General features: G+C 36.1%; 1 protein-coding gene across 2 annotated transcripts in view; it reads right to left on the reverse strand.

Annotated features, from left to right (window-relative positions):
- Positions 1–14347, reverse strand: part of sp3 (phosphatidylinositide phosphatase spermathreecae) — a 46863-nt gene that overhangs the window by 24287 nt on the left and 8229 nt on the right. The window contains exons 10-11 of one of the 2 annotated variants that reach the window (XM_071585988.1): positions 12671–12741; positions 3623–3859 (exon numbers count right to left, since the gene is read on the reverse strand). In XM_071585988.1, the coding sequence (XP_071442089.1) occupies positions 3623–3859; positions 12671–12741 (308 nt within the window). The remainder of the gene's footprint in view (positions 1–3622; positions 3860–12670; positions 12742–14347) is intronic. The other variant, XM_071585991.1, reaches the window with a different exon arrangement.

Here is a 14347-nt window from a genome sequence, read left to right on the forward strand (position 1 = left end):
ATGCATAATATAATCATCTACCACACTCACCAGGTTCTTTCCAACAATTCAAAAAATCACTACAAAAGTAGTGTCAAAATACTTAGGTTAGAAAAGTGCACCAAATTTGGGCCATTCCAACATACAATTTTACAAATAGTCCAAACAAACTCTAGCAGCAGATATCAGTACACAAAAATTCAATCAAATAGAATTAAAATGTTTTGAAGGAGGATAAAAGAATTTATGCAATTTCATTTTTCATACCATCAATATAAATGCATCCTGGAACAAAAAGGAACTACAGTCCTCAGTATCTAACTACAGAGACCATTAGTTTCATTATATTACTTAATAAAATACATTTGAGGGCTTAGTTCATGCATACATCAACACCATAAAAAAAAAACTTTCGGAACATTTACACCACTTTTTCACTTGGCCAAATGCAAAACTAATCACACTCTGAATGTAAATGCAAGAGATAAAACCACATATTTAACAGTTTAATGACTATAGAACAAACATGACATGACCTACAGCTAGACATTCAACAGTGCACGAGTTCAAAGGCAGTGTCAATGGGCCTAACATTTTACTTAGCAAAAATGCAGATATGAAACGATTAATGTATTCAATAGTGAATTAAAGTTATTCCTTATATTTACAATCATAAGATACCATGAATAGAAAGCACATGTGAAAAACTAATAGGTGCAACTCAATAATGGTCAAAATTGGTCAGGTACAACTCAGCATAACTTAAATACATTGCTATTGATGCAATTAACTTGTGACCTACAATATGTGTATCATGGCTATTGTTCTGCAATCGAAAAAAGCTAAGAACATTAGAAAACATATCAAATAAGCCGTAGTTTGGTCTCAGTATTCAATTCAGGCCCACATCCAAAGAGGGCCACGGAGTCATACCATGGGACTTGATAGACCAAGGATAAATGCAAGAATACATTTATTAAGCAGTTACGTGCACAAGACCAGGTAGTAACAGTACCACCTTCTTAACCCAGATTTTTTGCGTGCAGCAAATATTGAATCAGAGCAATATATTTTTAAATAGCTGCGGTAAAAATGCATCCAAACAACAGAGTAATATTTTATTCTTTATTAACATGCTTTAAATCATTAATTTTTTGCAAGTACTGGAAAGGAATTTGATACAATGAGTGGTTTCGGCACCAGGTTGTCTCTTTTTATCAAGTCCCCCACTATAGAAAGAAGCATGATGAAAATAACATTATAATAAAACCAATTCAATATAATAATCCAAGTTTAACAACAAACTACCGGCAAATTGTCAGCTGCGGTGAAAGCAAAATAAAAACTGCACACAAGGATGCATGGCTAATTAAATAATGACACCATGCAATAATAAAAATTTTAACCCAAAATAGGAATTAATCATTTCAAAAATCTTTTTCAAATTTTCCATTATCACAGAGTTATCTTCCGAACTTCAGTTCAGTGGCAATGCGACACATTAAGCCCTTGACTGGCATTAATATGATTTAAGGTATGATCGAAAAGACATGTAGTATGGAGTATATAAGTAAAACAAAAATTGAAGCAATGTAGACCATTAAACAAAATTACATATAACTAGAAAAAACTACCAATAAATAATTTTTGTGTAGACAAGGGCAACATACTAATTCAGTTCAACAAGCATGGAGAAGCCAAACACTAAATCAAAAAATATTTATAACATGTTTACAATAAAATCTTTAATTCAATGGTATCAGTCATAAACTTGGGAAATAGCACCTTCAGGAACTAGGAAAAATTTGTACATTTTACCAAAATTTATTGTGGTATGGCCAGTTTTATCACATTTGCAGTGAAACCTGAAAACGTCACATGTCATGAAACCAGTCACGCCATGATAAAGTTTGGTGGAATCTAGAAAGTTTTCTAGTTCCTAAAACAGTGTAATTCTGAAAGGAAACCCAACAAATGACTAAAATTTGGAAAACACACTCAAGCATAAATTACGAATGAAGTATTATCATGAATACTTTTAAGTGCATATGTAATTTTTACAACTCACTTTAGATAAAATTTAAATCAATATTGAAATGAGCCAATTAAGTGAAAATCAAAATAATAAAACAAATAGTTGTGTACTATAATAGAAGTACAAGGTTTTACCTCGGAATAATTTGTATGCATCAAATATACTTTATTTATTCTAATTATGGTGATTACAGACTATATATTGCTTCAGTAAAAATTAGATTTATGAGGTGAGATGACTCGAGACCCTAAATTGTATGAAGCTCCTTTCTGCCTTAAGTCATTAACAAGAGAGACATACTATACCTAAGATTTTAATAGTTTCAAAAAATAGTAATAGTAACAAAAAATTTCAAATCCTTAACAAAGGTTAAAAAAAATGAAAATTTGTTTATCATGGGGATTTTAAGGGTTATATCAATCGACATTTAGGAATTGCAACCTTCATGAAGAGAACGGTCTACAACAGAAAATAGTTCTATTAGAATTTAAACACAGTTCCATATCAAAATGAGTCATGGAATTTACAGATATATGCTGAACAATCTTTGCTTAACAATTGCTATTTATCTTACTTCTTCATATCCTCAGATTGAAATTGAAATGAAAATTCCCATGATACTTCCATTAGTCTACAAGTCATATTCCCCATTTTTTCAGCTTCACTCCCATTTTTGCATAATAATGATGATGTGATGATGAGGGTCAATAATAGTGGAATTGCCTCAAGTAATGAATTAGTAAATCCAATATTCTCTGCTATTCCATTACAGTAATATAATAAAGCCAAAATTACAATTAACACAGAAGCAAAATATCTCCGTATGAATAAAAGATCTAATTCCTAAGGTGCTTTATGTGCTCATAGTAATAAAAAATTATTGAAATAGGAAAATAATTTAACAATCACATGAAAATCAATATTTTGTTACTAGAAGGGACCAATTGTATTAACCACAGATCTTAAGGTTATAAATTTAACTATAAAATCTGGTAAAATTTAAAAAAATACATTAATTCCAAATTGACTGATAACCCTTAGAATATCCGTTTCATGAATTATGCAACACTAGCCATGAGGCTTTCAAGCTGATGCACAGGCAACACCATGTCATGCTCATCAATAGGAGATATATTCTGTAACACCATGGTTTTCAAGTTTTTCCAGGCACATTGCTTCATCTTGCTCGGTGATGTTTTCATAGGAAATGTAGTCTTAAGGTCTATAGTGTTCTGATGTGAATCTTCGGTCCTGATGATGCCTACTGTGATTCCAGTAAATCAATCACATATCAAGATGGAGCATTACAGGGGCATCCCAAAAACCATAGCTTGAATATGCAACATTGTTTTTACAGATGCCTGCATGACTTAAGTCTGACTGAGAAGAAAAATATATTCTGAAGCACATATTCTACTATTGCGAATAGAATTGGACCATAACCATTATCATGGTACAATTTGATGAACCTACCCCAGTAAAAATGAGAGTTGTTGCCTCTGCACTGTATAGATAAAGCAAATATCATCCAGTTTGCAACTGATCGGCATATTGCAATTAGGGGCTTATTTGCAAGTCCCCAGAAGGAACGATTTCAGTAAGACAAACCTGGAGAAGTGGTACAAGGCCCCAGCTAGTTCAAACTCAGGCCCCAGGGTGATGAGGGGCATGTACATTGGGGGCCCTGTAGGGGCCATGGCCTGGGCAATGCCCGCCACCGTCTTCAGAGTGTACTGCAACTCATCACCAACCATTTTCTCCAATTCAATGGTGCCCGTAGGGCAACCCAGCATAATGTCTATCCCTGCCTGGCGGTAACAGTCCGTAAAATGGTTCAGGTAAAATCTGCAAAGGAGGGAGGGGAGTGGCAAAGAGAAGGGGAAGGGAACACTGACGAGCAGGATTCAACACACCACCTCTTTAAATAAATTTTGAGCATATGCACATAAGGCCACCACAGACTCCACCTGAAACACAGGCAGTTGATTCACACTACAAAAAGCAGAGAGAAGCCCCATCTATTCAGCTAAGACACACATCACAGCAGCTATGCAAATAAAAACACCGCTTTCCACCAGGTTGTTGAGAGCCATTTCCATTAGCAAAAAAAGCACTATTTATCATTTATGCCATTGATTCAAGTGCAAACAGGGGGTTGTTAAATACCATGACCATAAGAGGAAATGTAGTAACTATAAGCTTACTACAATTCTATATGGTACAGCTAGCCAACATACATGGTACTCTGATAAATTTGCTTTTTCACCTTGGGGGGAAACCAGTTTTTCACAATGTCAGGATTTAATAGTTTTACTGTTGGAAAGAACCTAGTGCTGTACACACCTCAATGTTAATTTCTTCTTCTGGCACCCTCAAAGAGATTGATGAAGTCACCCAAAATTGGCATGAACTTGAGAGTAACCCTTACCAAGCAAAAGGGCATTTCTCAAGAATGTTTCCATAACGGTTTGGTTCAATGCACATAAAATAGAACACACAAAAATATGGACAGCTGTGACAAACTGATATTTTGAACAGCAATATCTGTATAATTTTATACAACATTTCTATGTTCAATGTAACCCAACTGTTAAAAAAACCTCTTAAATTATATGTAAACAATTGCCATTAAAAATTGGTTGAGACATATTCCCAACTTTTTCAAGGAACATAATTATGATCTCACATCACAAAAAAAGATAGTAATGATGAAAATAAGAATCAAAAGAGGATTTAAAAAGTCAATAAATTGAATTTTTACACCAAGGAAGTCCTACTAGGAAATATTCTTGACTTTATAAAAAGAGTCATGCAGTTCTTTACAATCAACCAATAACCCAAAAACATTTTAAATCACAATGGCATATTACCTAAAGAAATGACCCTGATGCCCAGCCAAATATAGCACAACAACTCTGCAGTTGCAGTGCTCACCCAATGGCAATTCAATGTGAATTGGCTTGTAGAGCCTGTTTCAAACATTTTTACAGCTAATACCTTGCATCTTTTCCTTCATAGAGACTAAACAAAAGACAGGAAAAATGAAATATTTTTGGATTTTTGCTTGTAAAATTGAATTCTCAATTAAAAATCACTTTTCAGTCCTATTCTCTTATCTACAAGGTTAAGAGAAATCACTTTTGAAATTTACCAATAGAAAGCTTCATAACTGAATAATCAAAAGCACTTTCATCATCCAAAGCCACAACTACAACTACTTGTGATATAAAAGTTTGAAGTAGTATATGAAAACATGTGAGGCATAAAAATTACCACTAGGAAAGCAAACATAAAAAATACAGTAAACTTTTGATTGTCCATGAGTGGATTATCCATTTTGCAGAATATTCATACTATCCTCTTCCCAACACCTCAACTTATTAATACAGTAAACTTTTGATTGTCCATGAGTGGATTATCCATTTTGCAGAATATTCATACTATCCTCTTCCCAACACCTCAACATTGCAATAAAATTTCAATCGCAGTAGTAGTAGTAGTATTTAGGGGAGGCGACCGACAGCTGAGGTCATTTGCACCATAGGGGATGGACAGGAAAGGATGAAGGGTGGAGAGAAACCTGGCGTCGGCATTAGCCTACTCTTTACAAAAGACGCCAAGGGGTCCGCAGCTTAAAGTCCCATCTGATGGATGGCGTACTCACACAAAGCACCTCAAGTAGGGATCGGGATACAACTGAAAAGTATCTGCCGCCGCCGGGATTTGAACCCGAGCCCTCTGGGTGGGAAGCCAGTACGGTAGCCACCACACCAATCCCGATCCCCATTTCAATCATAATCATGATTAAACTCTTTGATGTTTTGATATACTTTTCTAGAAATACAAGTTGGAAATACCTGGGCTTTCTTATAAGTTTTCAATCTCAAAATACCAAAAGTGGTCTATAATATTTACTGGGTTAATTTAAACATTTTTTTACTACCTGTACTTTCTCATTGTCTTTTACCTCACATTCATTAGCCCTGAGAATTCCATATACCCCTTGAAAGGTGAGCTCAAATACATCTATAGTTTCACGCACTATATAACAAATAAGTCATTAACTGTCAACACTGCATTATTTTAATTAGTATATCATCTTATGGCGAATATGAATACATATTCAAGAAGTTCTCTCGGGTTTCCCACCAGGTCAGGTTGCAGTACACCGACGTTTCGAAGGCTGACTCTGCCATCTTCATCTCTGCCATCTTCGATACGTCGGTGTACTGCAACCTGACCCGGTGGGAAACCCGAGAGAACTTCTTGAATACCATACGCCGGGAAAACCTGAGATCCTTCATGAATACATATTAAAAAGTTTTTGTTTTCTTAATTTCTCCATAGCCAATCATTTGTTTTTTTCTAGCCACGTGATTGGTTTAGTTTTCTAAGGAAAATATGTACATTCTGCTATTCACTTCTACATGATAGTTGTGTTCTTTTCAAACTATAATTCCATCCCTGCAAAAATTGCTGAAAAATGGCAAAAGAACACTTTCCATTGCTAAAGAAACTAATTAATCGCATAAAATGGAAAAGGAGAGTTTCCATATACATTCATTTATAAACTCAACAAACACAGTAATCAACCCAAAGGTTGATTTGGTTGGTGATGGTAGAGTTCAACCAGTACTAAGCCTGACGGCAAGTGAAATTCACAAATCAGGGTAAGGGGGCCAGTTCCTCACCACGTGCTGGTCATGGTTTCCCATGAAGATCTCGTATCTGAAAAATCACATGGCTTGTTGGAGCTGTAGGAGCCCTGAGTGGCTTACCCGGGAATCGAACTCGGGCCCTCCGGTCAGTAGTCCAATGCTCTACGCCTAGACTACTGCGACCCACTACTTCCATTTTTTTTTAAGGTGATCTACCAGTTAAGGTAGGTTTTTGGATGGACACAACTACCAAAAGAATATTTTATTACTCCTAACAAAACACAAAATCCTGCATCCTACTCTCCATCAGGTCCCTCTTCATCTCCGAGTACCTCCTTTCTCCCTTCATCTCGGCCAACATGCCTATCCTGTTCCTGCCCTTTCCTCTTTTGCCTACCATTCTCCCCTCTATTGCAGTCTTCAACATCCCACTACCGATCAATATGCCCTTCATCCATTTTTCCTGCCTCCATAGGATTTCTCCCAACAAACCCCTCTTTTTGTCCACCATACCATAACATCTCCTCGGAATCCGTTCAACTAAGTAATTACAACATTCTGCGAAATGACAGACCAGGAAGAGTTGGTGGTGGTGTTTGTGTGGACTTGCACAAGAACTTATCATTTAAATTGCTGTTAAAGTCTGATGTTCATTGAAATAGCTGGAAAGGAGGGTAAAAAATTGTTATGTGTCGTTTACAGACCCCCAAAAACAGGCTATATGTCTGAAGACTTTGAGCCTTCTCTGATCCATCTTCTTCCTAGCTACAAAGGCGTGATTCTGTGTGGTGACTTTAACATTGACATCATGAAGAAAACACACAATAGCACCTATCTCAGTGACCTACTATTTAGTTGTAACCTATTCCTCATTCCCTACCAGCCCACCCATAGTCTTGTGAATAGCAGTACCCTCCTAGACCTCTTTATTGTCCACGACATGTCCAAGGTTGAAGAGTATGGACAGCTCCCTGTCTCTTTTTTGCATGAACACGACCTAGTTTTCATTAAATATAGATTTAAACTGCCAACTTATAAACCTAATTATAAGTGTTTTCGTGATTTCAAGAATTTTGATTTGTCCAAATTTGCAGCAGACTCACTTGAAACTAACCTAAGTGAACTTTTCAACACCCACCTGGTGGATAAAAAAATAATATCTTCAATACAATACTCATGCAACTCTTTGATACACAAGCGCCAAAAATAGTTATTCAGCCAAAACGTCATCCAGCTCCATGGTTAACCTCCGACATTAGGAACTTAATGGCGGTTAGGGATCGTCTTTGCCATAATTTCAGAAGAACTCAACTCCCGAACCTTCACGAACAATACAAAGTAGCTCGCAATCAAGTGCAGCACCGAATCCGTACCACTAAACAAAAATACTATGTTTCGTGCTTTTCCGATAAATGGGACATAAAGTCCACTTGGCAGGAGCTGAGGCGCCTCGGACATGGAAAGCCTAGACGTCCCCCATTCAAAATGAACTTCCCCTTGGATGATTTAAATAGCTACTTTCTCACCTCTGCTTTCAAGGATGAAAATTATGTCGAGGATGGTAACCATTCTACTCAATCCCAAAATAATCTCCATTCATTAGATCATGCAGTATTCTCCGAATTTGACGATGGAAGGCTTTATTTCCCCCAGTATACACCCGAAATACTGATAACACAAGTGAAAAGTTTAAAATCTAATTCAACAGGCATCGATGGAATCAGTGCAAGAATGCTAAATGTTATTCTCCCAGTAATAATGCCTATGATACTAGACATCTATAACTGTTCACTCAAATACTCTATATTTCCTACCTTGAGGAAATCTGCCCTAGTTCGACCGATAATGAAAATAACAACTCCGAAAGAAATGTCTGACTTCCGACCTATTGCACTTCTTTGTTCTATTTCCAAACCTCTCGAGCGAATAGTTCACACGGTTACAGAGGAGCATCTTACGCGGCACAATTTCTTCGATGAGTATCAGTAGGGCTCTCGTAAGCTCTATAGCACTCAGTCGGCTTTGATAAAGGTAACTGATGATATACGCAAATCCATAGACGCAAAAAAGATAACAGTTTTAGTCCAATTCGATTTGAGCAAGGCTTTTGATTCAGTAGACCACGGCATACTACTGGAACGTATGAGCAAACTCAAGTTCTCTTACTCTGTCCTTCGCTGGTTTCACTCCTATCTGTCTAATCGTCAGCAAGCTGTTAAAGATGAAGATGGGAATGTATCTGTTCTCCAACCTGTCCTATGTGGAGTTCCACAGGGGTCAATTCTCGGACCTTTATTATTTACAATTTTTATAAAAGAACTAGCTACCATAATAACTCATTGTAAACATCACTTTTATGCTGACGATCTACAGATATATCTTGAGTCCTACCCTTCTGAATTTAACCATGCCATTGACTTGGTCAACAAGGATATCCAACTCATCTGTGAATGGCTGACTGAAAATTGGTTAAATCTGAATCCTAAAAAGACCAAGTCGATAATCTTTGGAAGCACCGCCAATGTACATATGCTGCTCACAAGTGATCTCCCTAAAATAAGTGTTTTAAATATTCAAATTGACTACTCAAATACAGTGAAAAGCCTAGGAGTTTATCTAAGCAGCACCTTAACCTGGCGTGAGCAAGTTAATGCCATTTCTAATAAAGTTCACAAAACTCTTTACACAATGAAGCATTTCAGACACCTAATCCCTATAACATTACGCCAGAAGCTTGTTCAAACATTAGTATTACCACATCTCGACTATTGCTCAGTTGTCTACGCTGAAGTGAACAAGGAGCTAAGTACAAAATTACAGGCTCCAAAATTCTTCTCTACGATTCATCTTTAATATGCATTTTAATGAACTTGTAACTCCTTACTATCAAATGTTGAATTGGCTAAAACTCATACAGAGGAGAATGCTTCAAAAGGCCTCACAATTATTTGAAGTTCTGAATTCTAAAACCACTTCATATTTATATGAAAATTTTATATTCAATTCACTTACGACAAAAAGATCAACCTGCATTACAAAAACATTCCATCTTCCCAAATACCGCACGGCTATATATGATAAGTCATTCAGTATTTCATCCTGTAAACTATGGAACTGTTTGCCTAATAAAGTAAAATTATCCAGGAACACATCCCAATTCAACAGGAACATGTTTGAATATCTGTCTACCACACTACCAAAATGACCTTATTACTGTTCTATCAGGCTAAATATTTAACTACTGTTCTTTGTATTTGTATGTACGTATTGTACTAAATGTTTCGTTCAACTGATGTTAAATTATGTTTTGTGACTGGTTAAATTACCTTATTCTATGTATTATGTGAACCTGTTTCACTCCATAGGTTTCAAAACCTCATGTAACATGTATTCTGCTCCAAGGGACTTTGCTCCCAGAGCAATAAAAATTGTTTATTATTATTATTTATTACCAAGTTCTTCCTCATTTGTTTTCTTCTCGGTCCATTTCACCTTCTCCATTCTTCTCCACACCCACATTTCAAAAGCCTCCAGTCTACGTTCATCCTCCTGCTCCAATGACCACATTTCCACACCGTACATAGCTACGCTCCATATCAAAGTTTTCAGGAGTCTTTTCTTAATATCCTTACTCAACGTCCCTGTCATCAACTCTCTCCTCCTGGTGAAAGTCTCTTTGCCTAAAGCAATTCTTCTCCTTACATCCCTACTACTTTGACCGTGTTGGTCCAAAACACTTCCGAGATACATGATCTGTTCTACCTGCTCTAGTTTTTGCCCTCATATTTTAATGTTTAGCTTACATCCATTTATATCATGACTATATTTCCCATGCACTTCAGTTGTCTGTGTATTTCAATTAACCACGCTTCATAATGCACCCATTAGCACACAGATAATTGAGAGTTTGATGTATACACAATAATACCTATCAGTGGTGGGATTGCACCCTCACCTACTATGTAAAGAACAATTAAAAACGATCAGAACTGGAATCAAGTACATTTTCAAGCATTCTGTATGCAGTCACCATTAAACCAAGAAATAGGGAAAATTATCAACTGTTATTCTTTGACACTCAACTCACTCACTAGCAGGCACACAAGCTGTGGTTACTTTGCATCACTTGGAGAGTAACAAGGCATAATGGGAAAAGGCAGAATGAAATCACACACCAAGAGGGAAAAAAAAACCCCCAGGAAAGATTTAAGGGAGAAGCTCACTGTCAGGTTTGAAGTTGTAACATTGAAACATTTTCCTAAGGGCCTTGCCTCGCATGTTTTATGCTCTCTAAATGTGCATCTATAGTAAAGATTAGCCCACCAAAGCAGCAATGGCAAAGCTGTTGAAATCTCAATTTACGCATATGTGCCTTTCAAGACTAGATTTTAAATTGATCACTAAAAAAATGTACCCCAGTTCAATCGCATATGTACAAATAGCATACAATTCAGCATACGAACAAATTGCACAGGATATAGGGACCTTAAGTTTCACAGTGAAAATGCATTTTATTTTCAGAACTTTAAAATACTGTTTTAAATTTCATTATTTCACATTCTGAGACAGATTTATTAATGGAATTCCCCTTAGTTTTCCATTCCTTCATTTCATAGGACAAGTAAATGTTAGCTTGTGTTTTTGAAAACTTTGAAGTGCAAAAAATACCCTTTTTATACTCATATCAACATACAAAGTACCTGTAGGAGGGATTTCAGAGGTAATGGAAGACAGAATAGGACACATAATGGGTCAAACACACAGAGCCTGAGTTCAAACTTCTTTTCAAAATACTTTCATTGACAGATATTTTTACTCATTTGTATTTAATTTCATTAGGATTGATATCGCTAACCCTCATTTCTGAATGATCTCTAAGAATGATGTAATAATATGGTGCAGCATGTCCAGCAGTCATTGAACTCAAGCATATAAAAGTGTCTCCACATATCTCACACTTATTCTTGATGATGTATGGGTTAGATACATTTTTGAAAATTATTGCAAAATCATAAGTAAAAAGACTTATCTAATGGCTATCAAGGGTTGCAAAGATTTTTGCAAATTCTCGTAACACAATCACAGTATAGAAGATTGATAAATGCTGTTTTGTAAGATTAAAATTATTACAATTCCTGTAAATCAGAGCTTTAAATAGCACGTTTCCTAAGCAATACTTTATTCAGATAAAACTGAATATTTTCATACAGCTTATTAGCACACCTAACAGCAGACGCAATCAATACTAATATAGAGGATAACTTATTCTTTGAAATGCCATATACCTTTATAAGGGATAAAAATTAGCTGTAACTCTTAAGATCTCTTACTTCCCCAATCAATCTGCAATTGTGGAAGAAATTTCTCGCTGTTACCAATTCTTTTAGTATTATGTACTGAGAAAGTTAACACGTTAGTTTCTTGTTCCAGAGGGTCAAGGAAAACTAGTAATTCAATTTTGCGAGATTATTTTTACTAGTGGGACCGAAACAATGCTTTTGACGAGTGTTTTGTCAGCCTTTTCCTTGTTCAAAAGGTACATGCATTAACCTGATTTCAGGGAATGGCAATTGAGAGAGTGTAGTCATGGCTTCAAATTCAGATAATACTTAACAAACTAAGAAATTATTTTCAGTTTTACCCAACCAAAAATATACTATATGAGATTTGATGTCTCCGGCATATTTTTATGGAATTTACATAAAATATTGAAATAAAATTATTGACTTTCTAATTCCACATACTTTTTTTAATTAGGTTTTTGGAATAACATAGTCCATAATTTCATTTCAATACCATAAGAGGTCTCACCCATATAGGATTTAGAGAGACAGCAAGAAAAAGGTACAGACTGTCACAACATATTTTTGCAATCCTGAGAAATTCACATTCCAAACACACAACAGAATTAGAAACCTTGTAAAATTTTGTGTTTTAGAATCAAGAATAAGTACACAATAACATTTTCAACATAAAATTATCATGGATATAGAATTACCTATTTGCAGAATTCATTCCATCCTTCATAAGTCCTGTAAACTTCCTTTCCCCAGTTCTGGTATAGTCACCCTAAAATTGACAATTACATTCATTAAATATAGAAACAACAGAACACTTAAATAGTACAATGATATATGGAAGCACAATTCAACAATTTCAGAGTGTAAAAATCTTTCACCAGACTGGGATTAGAAACCCAGATCCCTCGATATCTGGCTTTGCCCCCCAACCCCATGTTTCTTGAAATTTGTCAAAGGTGAAACACCCCTGGGGTTTAAAGTTGGTTTTAACCTCATGGACTGCGGCACATCACTAGACTAGACATGCCTGTGACATTGTATGTATGGCATTTCATCAGAACATCTTTTTTGTTCAAAGCCCCCAAAATCTCAGAATGTAAGAGGATGCCTCGGCAGCTTGACTGGGCTGGACATCAAGGGATCTGGATTCGAATCTCAGTCAAGGTGAATGATTTTTACCCTCTGAAATTGTTGCATTGTAAAGCACATTTCACGGTTGGCACCATTAAAAGTTACTGTCACCGTATTTCCCACAGTTTCTTAAGAAATATGGCAGTATGGGAGATGACACACCCACATTGGTTCTTCATTAAGGTCACGTGCCACCAAAATATCAATATAAAAAAGAAGGCCATGACCATCACTACAAGAATGCACATTGGGTGAAGTCTCACAATTGGAACCTCACACTTTAAATACAGGTTGGTGGGACTTATGGAAGAAAAAATGATTGAGTAAAATGTAAAAAATTTACGGTAATTGCAAAAAAAGAACCCTCTTGCCCATCTGAAGAAAATGCCTCGATTTGAAGGTTGCCAATTCCATAACTATCACTGTCACAGATAATAGGGCTTGCAAGAAATCAACAGTTTCTCACATGGCACATATTGATAAACCTTATATCAGAAAGGTAAGACCCCTTAACATTATATTTTCAAACCCTGCAGATAAGAAAGTTCCAAACAAAGAATCTTCAATCAATTGGAAGAATCCAAATAGCGCTCAATCGGACAATTAAACAGCATGAATATATGTATGACTGTAATAGGATGGAAACTTACGTCATCACACTAACATAGGTGAGACTAAATTCATGATAACATATGATCACGGTATACCAAAAATAGTTCAAAAAACTATCTAGTCCCACCTTACTTGCGACACTTATTTATTCTAACCAAAATATCCTAGAAATTCAAACTAAACTATAAGAATTTTCCCAAGCAGCAGCTATTTTTGCTATAGTTAATTATATTATTAAATATATAATATAATTTCACTAACAGAGAGCATGAAGACAAGTACGGCTGTATGAAGACACAAACTTCTGAATTGGGACTACATATTTAATTACAACGTCTATGATGCCACTGCTCATGCTGTACCTTCTATCTATCCAGGTTTAGCACTTGATAAATCATTCTACATTATGTTCTTTCCCCATGGAACAAAGCCTTGACATGTTGCAAGTGCTTGCGGATTCTGATAACGAGTTACGCTAGTAGAAACAAAGACGACTGCTCCTAGTAGGGTCACCCATGGCAGTAGGGCCAAAGGGTAAGAGCCAGACAAAAGGCCATCAACACAGCCTCAGTGAGACAGCTGCAAAAGCATCTGATCCCAGTGATGTGGCAATTGAGGGACAGTGTAACCTC

Source organism: Hetaerina americana, unplaced genomic scaffold (genome assembly GCF_022747635.1).
Source record: "Hetaerina americana unplaced genomic scaffold, ioHetAmer1.1.p SCAF_2, whole genome shotgun sequence".
NCBI lineage: Eukaryota > Metazoa > Arthropoda > Insecta > Odonata > Calopterygidae > Hetaerina > Hetaerina americana.